This window comes from Garra rufa, chromosome 18 (genome assembly GCF_049309525.1).
Source record: "Garra rufa chromosome 18, GarRuf1.0, whole genome shotgun sequence".
NCBI lineage: Eukaryota > Metazoa > Chordata > Actinopteri > Cypriniformes > Cyprinidae > Garra > Garra rufa.
This window is the reverse complement of record NC_133378.1, coordinates 43,824,686-43,845,605: the sequence shown is the minus strand read 5'-3', so window position 1 is coordinate 43,845,605 and position 20,920 is coordinate 43,824,686. Positions and strand designations below refer to the sequence as shown.

Sequence of the window (20,920 nt, the reverse complement as noted above, 5' to 3'; positions counted from 1 at the left end):
TTGTAGTAAATATGTTTGGTGCATCAAAAATCATGCTTATTAAGATACCAACAGACATGCTAATCCAGCACAAACATGCATGAGAAGTCACCAAAATGAAGTAGGCGGTTTGAACCTCATAATTAAATACAAAATGGGTGGGAACTGAAAAAGGTCCACTTTTTGAAAAAAAGAACCCCCCCTTCTGCTAGGCTGGCTACGGGCCTGTCACAGATACCATTTTTCTCTAAGAAGGAACACAATTGTGAGGATACTACCTTTTCTAATATCTTTGACAGAAAAGGAAGATTTGAGATTGATCTGTAATTAATTAATTAATTTGTTGGGGTCAAGTTGTGTTTTTTTATTAAGAAGCTTAATTACAACTAGTTTGAAGGTTTTGGGGACATATCCTAATTTAATGCTTTTCTATATGATAGGGTAAGTTTACACCAGACGGTGCGAAAAACCTCTAGTTTTGTTTTCCTCCATCTGGCAGTGAAACATGGTCATTATGGTACATAAGATAATCCTATTTAAATCACTGTAATAAACAAGTTAAGTAAATCTAAAAGTAATCTGATTACTGTATGTTACCTAAAATGTGTAATGTAAAGGTTTATGTAATTTGGAATTGGTAACGGATTACAATTTGTAAGTAATCTACCCAGCTCTGCACACACACACACACACACACACTGTAGAGCGTTTGCAACCCTGCAGGACATTAATGTGTGTGTGTGTGTGTGTGTGTGTGTGTAGCGTGCAAGTCCCAGGGTTTAGTGGAGTGCAGGAACAAGCAGTGTATTCCCAGCGCCTTCCGCTGTGATGGTGAAGATGACTGTAAAGATGGCAGTGATGAAGAGAACTGCACACAGCCGCAGAGTGAGTACACACACACACTCTCACACACACACACACACACACACACACACACACACACACACACACACACACACACACACACACACACACTCACTCACACGTTTGTTTCTCACCAGTGGGCTGACAAAGTATTTCACAATGGAAGTGAGGACATATGGTCCTGAAAGTATAATCAAAACAAGAGCACACACTGTCTCTGTCTGTGTCTCTCAGCTCAGGGGTTGTGTCCTCCAGGTCAGTCCAGTTGTACTTCAACCTCCTGCTCCTCTGGCTGTCATGGAAACGTGTCATGTGACCTGCGGAACACTGGCCACAACTGCAGTGAGTGAAACAGCTGACCTCTGACCTCTGGACCAAAACAGAGCACTGCAGAGTTTCCCATGATTTGCAGCAGATTTACTGACAATTTGTTTAGTCAAACAGCCATTTACATTTTAACGTCTCATAAAACACATATCACAGACACAGTGGTGGTACTTTGTCACAGATGTGTGTGTGTGTGTGTGTGTGTGTGTGTGTGTGTGTGTGTGTGTGTGTGTGTGTGTGTTTGTCAGGTGGCTGTGAGCCCATCTCTCTGGAGATCTGCATGAATCTGCCCTATAACTCCACCCGCTTCCCCAACTATCTGGGTCATCACTCTCAGAAGGAGACGTCCGTCAGCTGGGAGTCCTCGCTGTTTCCTGCGCTGGTTCAGACCAACTGCTACAAATATCTGATGTTCTTCGCCTGTACGGTGCTGGTGCCCATGTGTGACCCTGTGACCCAGCAGAGAGTGCCGCCCTGCAGGTCAGCCGCTGTCAGTGTGTGTGTGTGTGTGTGTGTGTGTGTGTGTGTGTGTGTGTGTGTGTGCCTTTATAATGATATACAGTTGACGTCTGTGTGTGTGGCTATCAGGTCTTTGTGTAGGAATTCAAAGGAGCGATGTGAGTCAGTGCTGGGAATTGTGGGATTGCAGTGGCCTGAGGATACAGACTGCACTCAGTTTCCGGAGGAGGGTCAAGCGAATAGTTCCTGTTTGCTTCCGGACCCGGATGTGAACGGTCAGTGCAGCAGTCGAAACAAGATGACGTTTGTATTTGGTCTGTTGGTGGCGCTGGAAGGTTTAAGTGTGAGATCACAGAATTACAAGCAGAAATGTTCAGATCCTTCCCATCAAACCTTACGCTTCTATTGGCTGTCATCAGCTCCCATCTAGAAAAGATGGAAAGTCAGCACATACGCTATATGGAGAAATGTATTGGGACTCCTGATCTTTACAGCAGCAGGGACATTAATAATTAAAGGGTTAGTTCACCTTAAAATGAAAAAAGCATATTATTAACTCATCCTCATAGCATCCTAGGTGTATATGACATCCTTATTTCAGACAAATGTGATCAGAATTATATTAAAGGGGGCATAACACACAGTTTCACCCAATCTCATGTTAATCTTGAGTACCTATAGAGTAGTACTGCATCCTTCATATCTCCAAGAAGTCTTTAGTTTTATCATATTTACAAAAGAAAGAAACAGCTTTACGATTCTCTCCAAAAACATCCAAGCTTCTAGAGGTGCACCGTGGGCGGAGCTAAAGAACTTGTGCACCGATTGCCAACAAAACAGACATTTGATGCCATTTCACTTCCCATCTGCAGTTCTGAATCCTGAACAGGATCTTTTATAGCCGGGACCGCTCCATCTTTCAGTATCAAACCATGTGCAAATCCAGCATCGAACGGGGCATTATTTATAAAACAAACATGCAAAACTCTGTTTCTGCCCCTGAAAAACAAACTGCATCCACTGTTCACATAACACTGGGTTCTTGGGGAAGCTGAGTAAGGTTATCTTTCCTTTACAACCAAAACCACACTTCCTTAGAGACGTTCTTGTCGAGTGAGTCCTGTGCAGCAGTGCAGCCGAATGAAGCACGTTGATGGGCTCTTGCTCTCGCTCTGGTTGATGTGTTCACATGCACGCTTTTTCGGAAGAAATTCCCATACAAGGAGTTCCACCCTTCAGGACCTCATCAAGAGTCATGATCGAAAAAAACTTTCCAAAACTTGTAAGAAACCCGAAAGTGTGTATTCGACCTAGAAATACTCTGTTATACGTCCAAATCGTTTTTTGAAACTTTAGCCATGTTTAACATGAAAATCCAACTCTTTAACACAACATCATCCAACCTTTCTGCAAGCTATAATAAAGTGATTATTATGTTTTATATAAAGATATTTTTCTCACAAAAATGCATGGATTCGCTACAGGAGGCTTTTATTCATCGCCCGGAGCCATGTGAGACACTTTTTATTATGAATGGATGCACTTTATTAGACTTGTTTTGGACTGATCAGGAGAAACACCTGCCAATTGCATCATAAAGCTTGAAGGAGCCAGAATAATGTTTAATATAACTCCTAATGCATTCATCTGAAAGAAGGACATCATTTACACCTAGAATGCCTTGAGGGTGAGTAAATAATTTGCTGATTTTCATTTTTTGGTGAACTAACTCTTTATATGGAGTTTATCACATTCGTTACTATAATGGCTTCCACTCTTCTGGGATGGATTTCCACAAAAATCTGGAGTGTTCCTGTGGGATTTTTTCCCCATTCATCCAGCAGCGCTTTTGTGAGGTCCTGCACTGATGTTGGAAGATTTCCCTTCACTGCAAGAGCCCAGTGCCTGAAAACCAGCCCTATTCTGTTATCTTTACATTTGGCACAAAGCAGTCAGACAAGTCAAGTCAAGTCTCCTTTATATATGTAATAAAGGAGAAAAAAAGGTAACATTCTCCAAACCCAGACTCGCCCATCAACAGGTTTCTGCTGCTCCAGAGTCCAGTATCTGCATGCTTTACACACTCCATCCCACACTTCATAATGTGAGGCTTCATGCAGCTGCTTGACCATGGAAACCCATTCATGATGCTTCAGTTTTTGTGCTGTTATTAATGCCAGCGTTAGTCTGGTCTCTTTACACTCCATGCGCCTCAGCACTCGGTGAGCTGCTCTGTGACTTGAATGCGGTCTTCTGTTTTTAAGGGCAGAGTTTCTGCTGTTCCTAAACGCTTCCACTTTCCAACAATTCCACTTACAAACACTGTTGGGGAAAGTTCATTTTAAAAGTAATGCATTACAATATTGCATTACTCCCTAAAAAAGAAACTAATTACGTTACTTAATTACTTTTTATGAAAAGTAATGTTTTACAATACTTCTGTGTTACTTTTTAAATCTGGGCAAGGCTTGCTTGTTTGTTTTTAATATAAGAAGTTTAATTTTCAGCAAAACACCAAAAAATGAAATGAAATGTGACTGAAGAAATGGAGATTCATGTACAGTAGAACTGTAGAAAAAGGAAGTTCAACACTCTTCAGCAATGAGAAAAATGAAGCTCAAATGTTGGTTAATCTAAAGTAAGTTTTGCTTGTTAGTATGGTTGAATTGGATCAACAAAGATCAGCAGCAAAGACGTCGGTTAATAAAATGGGATTAAATACATAAAGGAAACAAAAAGCAACTGGCATTTCTTTTTTGAAAAAGTAACTCAGATATCTTCTTGTAAATAAAAAAGTACTGCGTCACTTTACTAGTTACTTGAAAAAAGTAATCTGACTATCTAACTTTACTTGTAATGCATTACCCCCAACACTGCTTACAAATACTTATAGGTGGCATCCTATCACGGTAACATATGTGTATTCACTGAGCTCTTCAGAATGACCATTTGACAAACATTTGATTTTTGTTTTTCATGTTGTAAATTCAGACTGCATGGCTAGTGCTTGAGTTTATACACCTGTGTCAATGTGTCTGATTGAACCCCCTTGAAATGCATCATTCAGAGGTGTGTCCCAATATTTTTGTCCATATAGTGTACGACAAATGCACACATTTATTTCTATTGCGCTTTATACCACATAGATTATTCCAAAACAGCTTTAGTAATAAACAGCTGTAAAGACAAGACAATAGAGTCATGATTCAGATCAGTTAATAAGACAATTACAATTTATGTGTGTGTGTGTGTGTGTGTGTGTGTGTGTGTGTGTGTGTGTGTGTGTGTGTGTGTGTGTGTGTGTGTGTGTGTGTGTGTTTAGAGTGCTCACCCAGTCACTTTAAGTGTCGCTCAGGAAGATGTGTGCTCTCATCCAAGCGCTGTGACGGACACACGGACTGTGATGACGACAGCGACGAGGAAACATGCGGTGAGTAAGAAACACACTCACATGATTTAATAAACCGCATTATCCCGCTCACAAACAAACACAGTGTTTCCGTCTGTCATTAGGCTGTGTGGAGCGGGGCTTGTGGGAATGTCCAGGAGATAAAACCTGCATCCAGCACAGCATGATCTGTGACGGCTTTCCAGACTGCAGCCAACAGGAGGATGAGAAGAACTGCTGTGAGTGACAAACACACACACACACACACACACACAGAGTTGATCAGTGCTGGTGTGTGTATGCGCTCATGTGTGTGTGTGTGTGTGTTTGTGTCTTCAGCTGCGTGCAGCAGTCATGAGCTGGAGTGTAATAATCATCAGTGTGTTCATCGATCCCTGTGGTGTGACGGCAGGAGACACTGCTCTGACAGCTCAGACGAGTGGAACTGTGGTAAGATCAGCTCCTGATGTAGATGCTGATGGTTTGATTAGTCAGTGATGATGAGAGGCTCATGGTGTGTTGTGTTTGTGTCCAGTGTCTCTGTCTGATGAGGGTTTTGTGATGGTGCATAAGGCCGGGATGGAGTATCGGGTGTGTGCGGACGGATGGAGCTCCAACCTCAGCAGCGTTGTGTGCTCACAGATGGGTTTAGGGTAAGGTCAGTACACACACACACACACACACTCACACACACACACTCACACACACACACACACACACACACACACACACACACACACACACACCAAAACACTCAGTGCCAGACATTAGAGGATAAAGCATTGCTCATGTGCCAACATTTTCACATGTACACTCTTCAGAAAAATACTGATCCAATATATTGCAAGTCTTAAAGGGGTCATCAGATGGCCATTTTCCACAAGTTCATATGATTCTTTAGGGTCTTAATTAAAAGTCTATAATATACGTTGGTTAAAAATTCTCAATAGTAGTGTAAAAGAAGTAGCTCTGCAAAAAATCAACTAATTGTATTGCATGGTCCTTTAAATGCAAATGAGCTCGCCCCGCCCCTCTCTGGGATTATGAGCCATAATGTTTACTTTAGCTGCCTTGCCAAAAAGCACATTATTAAGAAAGGCTGTTTGCTAAGAGGCATAAAAAACCCTTATCCTCACTTCTGCTGTGGGTGAAGCTGCATCAGGAACGATTCACACGAACATAGACACATATGTAGATCGGGATCGGTGCTTTGCTTTCAAAAACGAAAGTAACGTTAATCCTCTGCGTCTTCAGCGGCTCAGATGTCGGGAGTAAATGACGACTGCTGTGTTCATTATTACATCCAACAATAGAACACCTCAATCGTTTCAGTTCGGTGAGGGCGGGGCTAAGGCAAGGCGCTCATGTCAATCAACTATTGTGGGAGGGGCCTCTGTCTGTGTGTCGTCACACCCACAAGAAGCTGAGAATGAGCTGATTTTAAAAAGGGGATATTACTTTTAAAGATTAAACAAATACCACTGGGTGTATTTTGATCATTGTAGGGTGGTTGTGTTCACAAACTGACAACACACATTAATGTTCAAACTACATGGAAAAGTGAGTTTTGCATCCGATGACCCCTTTAAAGAGTGTTCTCCATCTAAATATATTAATGGTGCTGTTACTGCTGCTGTGATTTGCAGTGAGTTATGAGGGAAATTCTCTCTTGTACTAAGAATATTTAGCAGTCAGTTGTTCAAATGATAGTTCTATGTGTATGTGTGTGTGTGTGTGTGTGTGTGTGTGTGTGTGTGTGTAGTTCTCCTCTCTCTGAAGATGCGGTGTTGGACGTGTCGTCTGCTGCGGGACGGAGGCGCTGGCTGCATGTAAACCCAGGCTGGAATCCACAGAACATGTTTCCTCTACAGGCCCTGCTGGAGAAGAGAGGGTGAGTGTGTCCTAGCTGTGCATTTGGGAACAAAACGACTAAATCAAATGTTCACGTCCTATTAGCTACATCTGACCAAACACACTTCCTTTAGGCTAAGTCTAAACTGTGGGTTGTGTTATAGACATTTGCTTGTAATAATTATCAGTGTTGTGGAAAGTTACTTTTTAAAGTAACACATTAAAATATTGCATTGGTAAAAAAGTTACTAATTGCATTACTTTGTGTAACTTTTGCATTACTGTGCTTGAATGTTTTGTTGTCATCTATATAAAAAGTTCTGTTTGTGGCAAATGTAAAAGCCGTTCCACACCAAAAGTGAAATGAATGAGCCTCAGGCTGAAGGAAATGTAAATTCACGTCTGTACAGTAGAGGACGCCGCTCAAACAAACCACATGTTCAACACTACAAACACTAATGTTGTGTTCATTGTTTTGCTCATTCGTATGGTTGAATTGGATTTTCTAAGGTCAGCAGCAAAGACATCGGTTAATGAAATGGTATTAGATACATAAAGGATATTTGTGTTGTTTAACACAATTAAATTATTGCAGGTTTGCATCACATTCTAAGCTTGCATTTCACTGTTTGGAATCATTTTGAGGAATACTGATTCTGTTTTTGTATCAGTGAGATTAGTAAATGCATGTTGACATTTAGTCTAGAACTACAGTATCGTCATGTTCACACAACGCCTCTGCACTTACTCATGATTTCTCTCAACATGGCAACACCGGAGCTGTCAGTCAATACATGGGGAAACATACTAACTGGCGTTACTTATTTATGACCCTGGACCACAAAAATAGTTTTAAGGGTTATTTTTTTAAATTGAGGTTTGAATAAATAAGTAAATAAATTAATAATGTATTGATAAATAAGTTTTTTATGGATGTGTGGCTTGTTGTGACAATATTTGGAAGAGATACAAGAATTTGAAAATATGGAATCGAAATCGCCTTTAAAGTTGTCCAAATGAAGTTCTTAGCAATGCATATTACTAATCAAAAATTAAGTTTTGATATATTTACTGTAGGAAATTTACTAAATATGTTCATGGAACATGATCTTACTATCCTAATGATTTTTGGCAAAAAAGAAAAAATGTGTGTGTGTGTGTGTGTGTGTGTGTGTGTGTGTGTGTGTGTGTGTGTGTGTGTGTGTGTGTGTGTGTGTGTGTGTGTGTGTGTGTGTGTGTGTGTGTGTGTGTGTGAAGCATAAATATGTTATGCTCCATGTAAAATATGTCTGTAAACTCAGTCCATCAGCCGACACTGATCATCATCATTTCCTGTTTGTAGGCAGAGCTGCCCATCATACAAGAAGATCTCACTCAAGTGCACAAGAGACGGTGTGTATGAGCAGCCCAAACACACACACACTCACTTCTACTGGCCATCAGACACTATTTCCTCCTTCATTCCCACTGCAGGGTTTAAAGTGCTTGAATTTGACTATTTGAAATAATTTGACCCTTGAAAATAACAATATTCCCGAGGAGGTGCTTAAAAAGTACTTAAAATATTTAAAAACAATGTATCTTTGAAATAAGTGTTTACTTTTTTCAAAAAGCACATATCTTTTCATGCAAAAATTTTTCGTTTATTTCAGGTAATGTCATCAAACTAATGAGCTAAGCCAGTAATAGTACTGACAGTGTCGTGTAAACGTGACTGAAGACGCCAAAAGAGGAACAGATGAACCGAATCTCTCATTTACACTGGAATCACTCCGATTGATTAAATCTCGTGACTTCGATCCTACATTTTTTAAGTGATTCACTAACAAAAACCAGATCAAATTAAAAGCCAGCTATCAATTTTTGGTTCCAAGAACATAATATTTCATTGTTTAGTTTTGGTTAGCCAGGAACGTTTTTTTTAACATTCCCAGAACATCAGTTTTTGGTTTGTAGAACGTTGCCAGAAAGTTAGATTTGGGTTTTACAACATTATTCCATATTCCACCAACGTTATTATAATGTTCCCAGGACATTAGTTTTTGGTTCCCAGAACGTTATTTTGTTAAGGTTTGTATTTGGTTAGCCCGGAAAGTTTTCTTAACGGAAATAGAATGTTAGTTTTTTTTGTTTATATAACATTGCTATAACGTTATTTTAACGTTATTATAACAATTCCCTAACCTCTGCTGATTCATGAATTTGTTCTGATCTAAATCATTTTGCGAATTGAATGATTCAAATCAAATTATTTGCGAAACGCGATGTAAATTTTACATTCCCAATGTAAATAAAATTATTCACAATCTGGTCCTCCCACTCCTGATCTGAAATAATCAGGTTCTTCAGTCATTATTCAGATCAGGACTTTGGAGCACATGGCGAATCATGTTTCAGGTTAGGATTTCGAAGTGGTTTCGCAAATCCTTTTATTGTTAAACCGTAGAAAAGATCAAACAATTAAGGCAGTACAGTTATAAAAACAAAACAGTGAAAAAAAGAAAGAAAATATACACAAGTATCAATCCCTTAAGAAAATTATTTGTGGTTTTACCATACTGCCCTCCAAAGGCAAAGTGCAGTAACTACGCAAACACTGAAACTGAGAAAAATGCCTTTAAAGTTTTTACAACAGCTAGTCAAACACGTTGACACTCTAGTTCTCTGAACGTTTTAAGCCTTACCTCAATTTTGACCAAATGTGTAGTTACTGTGCTTTGCCTTTGGAGAGCAGTATAGGAGAAGTGTAGTATACCTTAGTAGTAATACTTGGCATGTGCTTTTGCCATTTTGTTTTATTAGCCTAGTATATTTTTATTTGTTTATCTTTTTTTAGAATGTGAAAGAGAAGGCATTGTTTGATGAGTGAGATCTCTGTTTAAAGTCCTTGAAAATAAAAAAGTAGTGTTTGAAAAGTCCTGGAATGTCATTTGTCAGAATCTATACGAACTCTTCCGCTGTCTCTGTGTTTCAGAATGTGGCCGTCGTCCTGCCGCCCGCATGGTGAAGAGGATTCTGGGAGGCCGCACGAGTCGTCCGGGCCGCTGGCCGTGGCAGTGCTCTCTACAGAGTGACCCCAGCGGACACATCTGCGGCTGTGTGCTCATCGGAAACAAGTGGGCACTTACTGTAGCGCACTGCTTTGAGGGGTGAGAACACACACACACACACACTACACACAAACACTGCCGTGGTTTTCTAGCCAGCTTTTAGTTTAATTGAATCAACATTGAACTGAGTTGATCTGAATAATGGCTCTATTGTCTATTGTAGAGCTGCTTTGCAGCTCAAAGTTAACACTGTTACTTTCCTGTTTATTACCATGAAGCTGCTTTGATTCAATCTGTATAGAAGAAGATGTGTGTTGACTAGTCCGTGTAAGTGTGAGTTTCCTGGTGCGCAGGCGTGAGAGCGCTGACGTGTGGAAAGTGGTTCTGGGCATCAATAATCTGGATCATCCGTCTCCGTTCATGCAAACGCGGCGGGTCAGAAGCATCATCGTTCACTCGCGCTACAGTCGAGCGGTGGTGGACTACGACATCAGTGTGCTGGAGCTGGAGACGGAGGTGGAGGTCACCAGTTACGTGCGTCCCGTCTGTCTGCCTGCACACGGCCAGCTGCCCAAAGCAGACAAATACTGCCACATCACGGGCTGGGGACACGTGGGAAACAGAAGTGAGTCGAACACACACACACACACACACACACACACACACACACACACACATATACACACACACACACACACATATACACACACACACACACATATACACACACACACACACACACATATACACACACACACACACACATATACACACACACACACACACATATACACACACACACACACACACATATACACACACACACACACACACATATACACACACACACACATATACACACACACACACACACATATACACACACACACACACACACACACACACACACATATACACACACACACACACACACACACACACACACACACACACACACACACGTTGCAAAGAAATTACGTTTTTTGAGGAAAACATTAAATAGAATAAGGGTCTTATCTAGCGAAATGATCAGTCATTTTCTTACAAAAATTTATTTTTATACACTTTTTAACCTCAAATGCTGGTCTTGTCCAGCTCTGCCTGAACTCTGTGTACTCCAGTTCAAGACAGTTAGGGTATGTCTAAAAACTCACATCTCATTTTCTCCTCCAACTTCAAAATCGTCCTCCATCGCTGCAGAAGAACCGACCCAGCGTTTACAAAGTGAACGTGCAAAGAAGATCAAACAACGAAGGATAATTTTGAAGTTGGAGGAGAAAACGAGATGGGAGTTTTTTGACACACCCTAAAGGTCATTGCACACTGAGTCTGAAGTTTTCGAATGTAAAAAAAATAAATACAACCTCACGTAATACACATTTGCACACTGCCTCGTCCCTCGTAACAAAAATTCGTATCGGGGTAGATTTAAATTTTTTTTTGCATTTGTAGCAAGCATTTTGAGAGGTGTTTTGACAGTTCAGAGCCACTGTACAAACAAACGCCAAAATCCAGAATTGCGTCTGACAAGTTCATCCACTTCATCTCACAGCAAAGCACTGAAAAGGTCCTTGAACACTGAGTGGTCTTCTTTATAATATGTGGCTTCAGTAACACTAGCACTGACATCCTGAAGTACACTTTGAATCATGGATGTGCGCATAAAAAGTATTCTGTCATTCCTCTCTATATCTTTTTGTCTTTTTAAGAAGAGAGTAGACAACAAAATCATCCTGGCTGCTTCAACATTCCATTTTGTATTGTTTTGCGATATTTTTTTGTTTGTTTGTTTTTCAGTGTGAAAGGTTTCTGTGGGTGACGAATTTGCCTGTATAAATTGTACATTTCTTTTAGAAAGTAACAAATCATTTCGCTAGATAAGACCCTTATTCCTCTGTTACGATCGTTTAGAGTCCTTTGAAGCTGCATTTTTAACCTTCAATCCGTTGAGCACCACTGAAGTCCACTATATGGAGAAAAATCCTGGAATGTTTTCCTCAAAAAACTGAATTACTTTGCGACTGAAGAAAGACAGACATGAACATCTTGGATGACATGGGGGTCAGTAAATTATCAGAAAATGTTTATTTTTGATTAGTTACTTTATTATGGATTATATGATTACATTTCATCTTTTTAGTAAGTGTTTTATTTTGATTTAATGTTATCTTATAATGATTTATTTTAATTTGACATTTTTATGATTTAATTATTAGCGTTTAATTAAGCTTGCGAACCGCTGCAGTTCTTTCATGAACTCCAGTAAACCTTAAAGTAATAAAGCACTTTATGTTGTGATTAACAAATGGAATATATTTTTTATTTGTATTTTTATATCAATATGGTATCCTAGAGATTCTCCTGTTTAAATCAATGTTATAAACACGTTAGATCAACAGTAATCTAAAAGTAGTCTGATTATAGTACATGAAATGTATAATGTACAGTCAAACCAAAAATTATTCCGTTACCAGATATAATAGCCAAAATAGCAATAGCCAAAAAGACATTGTATGGGTCAAAATTATTGATTTTTCTTTTATGCCAAAAATCATTAGGATATTAAGATCATGTTCCATGAAGATATTTAGTAAATTTCCTACAGTAAATATATCAAAACTTAATCTTTGATTAGTGATATGCATTGCTAAGAACTTCATTTGGACAACTTTAAAGGTGATTTTCTCAATATTTAGATTTTTTTGCACCCTCAGATTTTCAAATAGTTGTATATTGACCAAATATTGTCCTATCCTAACAAACCATACATCAATAGAAAGCTTATCTATTCATATTTTGGTCTGGGTTCACATATTATACCCAAAAATTCTTCATACAGTAAACTACCTGTAAAACTGGAAAAAAATAAAATAAATTGGCACCAAAAATTATTCGAACACTTAGACCATGTTTCGCTGAAGTGTTTTTCTTAATTTGCTAATGCAACCTTTTTACAGACTCAACAAAATCAAGCATTGCTTGGTAATTGGTCAACAAAGTATTGATAGTTGTGTAAAGATTGTCATACTTACAGTTGTCTGAATTTTTGATTGATTGTAATCCATTGGATACCTTTCTATCAAAGCTATCTGACATTATCAAGATGAGTTTGTTCTGACACAGTTTAACTTTGAGTTCTTGTCATATTTAATTACCATTTTCTAACTGTGATAATGTGAGAAATGTTGAAGGTGAATCAATTTGAAAATCTGTAATCTGAGGGTGCAAAAAAATCTAATATTGAGAAAATCGCCTTTAAAGTTGTCCAAATGAAGTTCTTAGCAATGCATATTACTAATCAAAAATTATGTTTTGATATATTTATGGTAAGAAATTTACTAAATATCTTCATGGAACATGATCCTAATATCCTAATGATTTTTGGCATCCAAGATAAATCAATAATTTTGACCCATACTATGTATTGTTGCCTATTGCTACAAATATACCTGTGCTACTTAAGAGGTGACATTTGTGTAGTAATGTCTCAGCACTGCTGATAGATGTGTCTGTGTAAGACTGAGTCCATTCTGCTGGATCAGACTGAAGCTACTAAGTGTTGCCACAAGTGGGCAGAAAGGACAAATAGAAACATTGTGGTGTTCCACAAAGAGCTGCAGTTTTTCACAGTTACAGCCTGTGGAGCATCAGCATTGAAGTATCAGATTGGCACCACAGTCCTGATTGTTTTGACTGCACTAAACTGATGCTCAGTCTCTCTTTAATCTGTAATCACTGGTGATCAGGATGTGTCAGATCCTCAGGTGAATCAGTTTGGTCATCTGTTCTCTCTCAGTGCCGTTCAAGCTCCAGGAGGGAGAGGTGCGGATCATCTCAGTCTCTCAGTGTCAGACATACTTCGACATGAAGACCATCACCTCACGCATGCTTTGTGCCGGATATGAGGCGGGAACCATCGACTCATGCATGGTGAGTGTGTGTGTGTGTGTGTGTGTGTGTGTGTGTGTGTGTGTGTGTGTGTGTGTGTGTGTGTGTGTGTGTTGTGTTCACTATGTCACTGGTGATCAACAGCAATGTAACGCAGGTTAACAAGTGGGAGGTTTACTTACCTCAGGGGTCCCCAAACTTTTTTCTGAGAGGGCCACATACATTCATTTTCATTTTTTTAATGGGGTGCCAGGTCAGTTTATAAAAGAAAATTCCATGAGCCGGACTGACTACTATTATTATTATTATTTTATTATGATTTTACCTGTATTTTTTATACCTTTTAATGCTAGAATAGGTTATTATTTTGTAAGGCACCACACAGACAAATGATTTTTTTTTTTCAAAAGATATACAGGTGCATCTTAAAGTAGACTGTCATTGAAAAGTTCATTTATTTCAGTAATTCAACTTAAATTGTGAAACTTGTGTATTAAATAAATTTAATGCACACAGACTGAAGTAGTTTAAGTCTTTGGTTCTTTTAATTTTGATGATTTGGCTCACATTTAACAAAAACCCACCAATTCGATATCTCAACAAATTAGATTATGGTGACATTCCAGTCAGCTAATCAACTCAAAACACCTGCAAAGGTTTCCTGAGCTGTCAAAATGGTCTCTCAGTTTAGTTCCCTAGGCTACACAATCATGGGGAAGACTGCTGGTCTGACAGTTGTCCAGAAGACAATCATTGACACCCTTCACAAGGAGAGTAAGCCACAAACATTGATTGCCAAAGAAGCTGCTGTTCACAGAGTGCTGCATCCAAGCATGTTAACAGAAAGTTGAGCGGAAGGATAAAGTGTAGAAGAAAAACACCAACCGAGAGAACCGCAGCCTTGAGAGGCTTGTCAAGCAAAATCGATTCAAGAATTCGGGTGAACTTCACAAGGAATGGACTGAGGCTGGGGTCAAGGCATCAAGAGTCACCACACAGACATATCAAGGAATTTGTCTACAGTTGTTGTTTTCCTCTTGGTAAGCCACTCCTGAACCACAGACAACATCAGAGGCGTCTTACCTGGGCTAAGGAGAAGAATAAATGGACTGTTGCCCAGTGCTCCAAAGTCCTCTTTTCAGATGAAAGCAAGTTTTGTATTTTATTTGGAAATCAAAAACACTCAAGTCCAGTGTTACGTTTCCACAGTCTGTGATAATTTGGGGTGCAATGTCATCTGCTGGTGTTGGTCCACTGTGTTTTTTGAATCACACGTCAAATTCCTCAAATGCTGACACATTACTTTGAATGTACCATTCTGTTGGTGTATTTAACAAATAATTAGGCTATGTTAATAACTAAGGGAAATTTTAGTTTGAAAGCCAACCTTTATAATGAAATACCGACATGATATAAGTAAAACATATTTAAAATTACATTTTCAAAATGTCTCTGGCATTGTGCAGAGGGCCAGTCCAAATGTGGGGGCGGGCCGCATCCGGCCCCCGGGCCTTAGTTTGGGGACCCCTGACTTACCTGATTGAAGCATAGGCCAGTCACGAGTTGAAGCATGGATCAGTGAATCCTAGAGCGGCATTTTAGAATCTAGTAATGAATGAGCACGGGCTATAAGCGGGAGCGAGCACTAGTTTTGGCATGTTGTCTCGCCACCGCTTTATAACCTGCTATTTGTGGACTGAGTAAACTGTAAATGGAAAATCAGTCAGTAAATAAAAAAACACAGAGTTGTAACAACGTGTCCTCTCCTGGCGCCCCGGTCATTGGGGAGAATCTTAAAAGAACTGAACAGTGTGTGTGTGTGTGTGTGTGTGTGTGTGTGTGTGTGTTTGGCCTGTTTCACACTTCCTGCATCTGCAGCACATCCACAAACTAACAGCGATCTTCAGACATTCACTTAGACACAAAAGACACTACACTGATTTCTGTTTCTCCGTTTATAAACAGTCATAATAACCTTGATTGTCTTCAACATCACTTCAGACGAAGGGAAACAGATGATGTTTGATTTGTGACAAAGTCAAAACGCAGCTGGAAACTGAATAGATGTCGTGTCACTAGACGCGTTTCCATTACAGAATTTGCACAAACTTTGGCGATATTTTATAAATGTCAATTTAAAAGTATTGCGAAATGACGGTGTTTTCATTAATCGATGTTATGCGACTAAAATTGATTTTTGTGGGATTTAATCGAATGCGTCCTGTTAATGCAAAAAAAGTTTCCATCGCTGTTTAGCGAAATATTCCTTTTTCAAATTGCCTGGAAAACCACCTCATGAGAGCGTAAAAACTTTGCGAATTGAAAATACGCCTAATGGAAACTCATCAATTGCGCAAAAACTCCCATATATAGCAAAAAAGTTTTTCTGTTCCCATGAGGTGGTTTTTCAGGCACATTCGAAAGAGGAATATTTCACGAAACAGCAATGGAAAAGGTTTTTTTCGCATTTATAGGTCACATTCGATTAAATATAGGCAAAATCCCACAAAAATCGATTGCCATGACTTATCGGCAGAGGAAAAAATACATTAGTCTCATAACATCGGTTAATGGAAACGCCATCATTTTGCAATACTTTCTAACCGACATTTATAAAATATCACCAAAGTTTTGTGCAAATCTGTAACGTACCTACTCATAGCAATGGATTTTTGTGGGATTTTGGCTATATTTAATCGAATGTGGCCTGTAAATGAGAAAAAAATGTTACTATTGCTTTTTTGTGAAATATTCCTTTTTCAAATTGCCTGAAAAAACACCGATTGCAAGAGTAAAGCTTTTTTGCGATATATGGGAGTTTTTGCGTAATTGACGTGTTTCTATTAAGCGTATTTGCAATTTCAATGTGCGCAATTTAAAGGGAATGGAAACGCGTCTACAGATGCTGCCTATTGGCTAATCCTGTCATGTGACATCACTTTTTTTGTGTTAAAGCACCTTTTCTCAACAAAAAAATCCAGAAATTTTTGTGACATTTAAACTATCGATATAGAATATATGTGGTAAAGTTAAACGGAAAGAAGATTAAGTCGACACTTGAGAAATTTTATTGACAAATAGCTGTTTCCATTACCCTTTAAATTGTGAATTGAAAATGGAAACTTGTCAATTGCGCAAAAATATATCACAAAAAAAAGTGTTTACGCTCGCATGAGGTGGTTTTTCAGGTAAATCGAAAAAGAATATTTCACGAAACAGCAATGGAAAAGTTTTTTTCGCATTTAAAGCTCACATTCGATTAAATATAGCCAAAATCCAACAAAAATCCTTTGCCATGACTTATCGCCAGAGGAAAAAATACAGTTTAGTCGCATAACATCGGTTAATGGAAACACCATCATTTTGTAATACTTTTTAATTGACATTTATGAAATAGCGCCAACTTTTTTGCGCAAATCTGTAATGGAAACAGATCAACTAAGGTTAATTCTGAAGTGCTAAATATTCTTTTTTGCAAGCGATCCTTGTCTTGTGTAGACGTCTAGTTCTGATGAACAGGTGCTGCCGGCGTGTGATGGCGAAACAGGCTTCACTACTAAACACCAGGTCAAAGGGCTCCTGCTGCTCACCTTAGTTTCCTCTCTGCGTTCTCTCTGCTGCTATTGGTCGGTTCTGTAAATGGGCGTGACCTTCCAAACCTCTCAACCAATGATATTCTGTGATCGTGTGTGTCGTCAGTGTGTTTCTGGGATGCTGTGCTTCTCCTCTCGTGTGATCTCCGTGTTCGTGTTTGAGTATTATTGTTCTTGTGTAAGACCGTGTGTCACGAGCTTCTGCCTTCGGTGCAACATTCCGTCCGTTTTCATTTTTTAAAGAATATTTTTCTACTGATTTTGTGCACATAAAGCAGTAAATCTGAATTCTGATGTACTATGTTTTTAATGCTCTGTAAATACAGTTCACATTTGTGTAAAAATGCGCATTAAAGATTTCTATCCAGTATGTTAACTGGTTGGTTTTGCTTTAGAGATACGGCATTCTGTCTGAAGTCTGTCCTCCTGTTTCTGGTTTTAGATTTGATTTTTCAAATCAAACTACTTTTTTTTATTTTACTCTCTTTATTCTCTTTTTTATTATATATATTAACTCTCTGTATAAATATTTTTGCGGTAGTTGTTTAATAGCAGCATTTGAAGACCAAACTTAGAGCAGATTTGTTTTCAAATAAGACTTAATATTTGTTTTATATATAATGTGTGTGTGTGATTTTCAGTGGTTTTTAAAGACGTTTCTTATGCTTCTCAAAGCTGCATTTATTTGATCAAAAATGCAGAAAAAAAATTGATATTGTGAAATATTATTTCAATTTAAAATAATTGTTTTCTCTGTGGATATATATTTAAACTGTAATTTATTCCTGTGATCAAAGCTGAATGTTCAGCATCATTACTGCAGTCTTCAGCGTCACATGATCCTTCAGAAATCATTCTAATATACTGATTTATTATCAATGTTGGAAACAGCTGTGCTGCTTAATATTTTGTTGGAAACCTGTGATTTTTTTTCAGAGGATTCTTTAACAAATGAAAAGTTGAAAAGAACAGTGTTTATTTAAAGTAGAAATCTTTTGTAATGATACCATCTAAATTTTGGGGTCAGTAAATTTTTATTCTTTTTTTTTTAAAGAAATTAATAGTTTTAAGTTTAGTTTGATGTGTTAAATTGATAAAAATTTATAGCAAAGACTTATATTGTTATATATTGACTTATATTGCTAAAACGTAACAGTAATTAATCAACATATTAGAATGATTTTTGAAGAATCGTGTGACACTGAAGACTGGAGTAATGGCTGATAAAAAACCATCAGTATTCCTCAAAATGAATCAAAACTGCTCAAAACTCGGAATATGACGCAAATGCGCAATAAATATGTTTAAAAAAACACAAATAAACTTGATGTATTTAATCTAATTGTATTAACATTTTGTCAACCTATTCTTCATTCAATCCAGAAAAAACCCTCACAATTGCAAGTTTTAAAGTCAGAATTGCAGGATATAAAGTCACAGTCAGAATTGTGAGATACCTTATAAATTGTGTTCTGACTTTAGAACTGGCAATTGCGAGTTTATATCACACAATTCTGACTTCAGTTGCAACTTTATTACTCAGAATTGTGTTGATATCTCGCGATTCTGACATTATGAGTCGCAATAACCTTTTTTTATTCAGTGGCGGAAACGGGCTATTGTAAATATAATATTGTAAAAAAAAAATTGTTAAAAAAAGGATATTGCTGAAAGAAATACTAAACTACAGAAGCCCGTTTCCGCCACTGATTCAAAAATAAAAAAGGTAATTGCGACTTTTTATCTCACAGTTCTGACTTTCTCAGAATTGCGTCATATAAATTTTTTTTAGAATTGTGATATAAACACAATTGTGAGAAATAACGTCAGATTTGCGATATAAACTTGCAATTCTGACTTTTCTTGCAATTGCAACTTTGTATCTCGCAACTTTTTTCTCAGAATTGTGATATAAACTCGCAGTTGCGAGTTATAAAGTTCAGTTATGAGGAGAAAAAAGACTGATATCTTTACAGAGTTAAAGTAACCTGCAAGACACTAAACTGTTGGTTAATAATATTTACAATAAAATAGCGTACCTTTAGGATTCTTCAAAATTCTTGAAAGATGCTTTTAAAATAAAACAGGATCCCATTAAAATCCTGTAGAAATTATCCTACAGGATATTTATTAAAATCATATAAGACAATTCCTAATGGAATCCTTTAGGAACGGTTCCAAAATATGATAGAAATTCTAATTGGAATCTGTAAAGCTGTGCGGGGAATGAGGAGTCAGAGGAAAACACAGGGAATCAGGAGTACAAACAAAACGTATTTATTAAATCAAAGAACATAAATCCAGGGAGCAAAACACACAAATAAACAGAAAACCAGGAGCGAAACAAACACGACGAAACGTTAAGAACTGACTAGGGGAATGTGGAACAAAGGACTATAGAAACACTAGTAAAGGGGAGAGGCAACTTAAGACAGGTGATAACAATCCAGGATAAGGAGGGGGAAGTCCAAATATGGGCAAGGGTATACCAATACAAACAGAACAATAGGGGGAGACACAGGAATAAACCAAATCAAAGGAACCACAGGGGGGGGGGAAACACTAGGAAAACAGACCACAATCCTTAAAGAATCCTGTAGAGGATTCCTATTGGAATCCTTTAGGATTTTTTTGACAAGGGGAGTTTATATCTTACAAATCTGACATAATATCCTACAAAAAAAAAAAAAAGAATTGCGAGATAACAAGTTGCAATAACCTTTTTTTTGCATTCTGTAGTGGAAACGGGCTATTGTAAATGTATTGTAAAGACTTTTTATCTCACATTTCTGACTTTTTCCCCCCAGAACTGAGATAAACGCACAATTGCGAGTTTTAAAGTCAGAATTGTATGATATAAACTTACAATTCTGACTTTTTTCTCAGAATTGTGAGATACCTTATAAACTGTGTTCTGACTTATAAATACGCAATTGCGAGTTATAATCAGACAAGAGTTCAGAGTTCAGTTGCGACTCTATTACTCAGAATTGTGAGTTTATATCTCACAGTTCTGAGTTTTCTTGCAATTGTGAGTTATACAGCCCTCCAAAGGCAAAGTGCAGTAACTACGCAAACATTGAAACTGAAAAGTTTCACCAGCTAGTCAAACATGTTGACACTCTTGTTTCTCTGAAACGAAAAAAATAAACCAGGAGTTGTCACAAAGTACACTTTAAGCCTTAACTCAATTTTGACCAAATGTGTAGTTACTGCGCTTTGCCTTTGGAGGGCAGTCCAGTTCTAAAGAGAAAAAAGTCTGATACAGAAATGCTAGTTTAAACGGGCTTCGATCATTCTAAACACTACATGCGTAAAAGTAGCATAAACAGAAGCGAATCATGTAACAGAGATGAAGCATATGATGCATAAACAAATGATCACATGCTCTCAGTGTTAGACTGATTTACTCCGGGGGTTGATGAAGTCTCCGCCCCTGGAGAGGCTGTTCTCACACACACACACACACACACACAGCTCCTCCTGTGTGCAGATAGACAGACAGATAGACAGGCAGACAG

At 38.2% G+C, this 20,920-nt stretch overlaps 1 protein-coding gene across 1 annotated transcript in view; it reads left to right on the top strand.

Annotated features, from left to right (window-relative positions):
- Window positions 1-17,445, top strand: part of corin (corin, serine peptidase) — a 37,566-nt gene extending 20,121 nt beyond the window's left edge. Inside the window, exons 8-21 of the mRNA XM_073823580.1 lie at window positions 742-864; window positions 1,078-1,185; window positions 1,419-1,650; window positions 1,759-1,904; window positions 4,952-5,059; window positions 5,143-5,256; window positions 5,357-5,467; window positions 5,553-5,670; window positions 6,780-6,908; window positions 8,211-8,260; window positions 9,843-10,017; window positions 10,272-10,543; window positions 13,715-13,848; window positions 17,305-17,445. Coding sequence (XP_073679681.1) covers window positions 742-864; window positions 1,078-1,185; window positions 1,419-1,650; window positions 1,759-1,904; window positions 4,952-5,059; window positions 5,143-5,256; window positions 5,357-5,467; window positions 5,553-5,670; window positions 6,780-6,908; window positions 8,211-8,260; window positions 9,843-10,017; window positions 10,272-10,543; window positions 13,715-13,848; window positions 17,305-17,445 — 1,961 coding nt within the window. The remainder of the gene's footprint in view (window positions 1-741; window positions 865-1,077; window positions 1,186-1,418; window positions 1,651-1,758; window positions 1,905-4,951; window positions 5,060-5,142; window positions 5,257-5,356; window positions 5,468-5,552; window positions 5,671-6,779; window positions 6,909-8,210; window positions 8,261-9,842; window positions 10,018-10,271; window positions 10,544-13,714; window positions 13,849-17,304) is intronic.
- The last annotated feature ends 3,475 nt before the right edge of the window (window positions 17,446-20,920 follow it).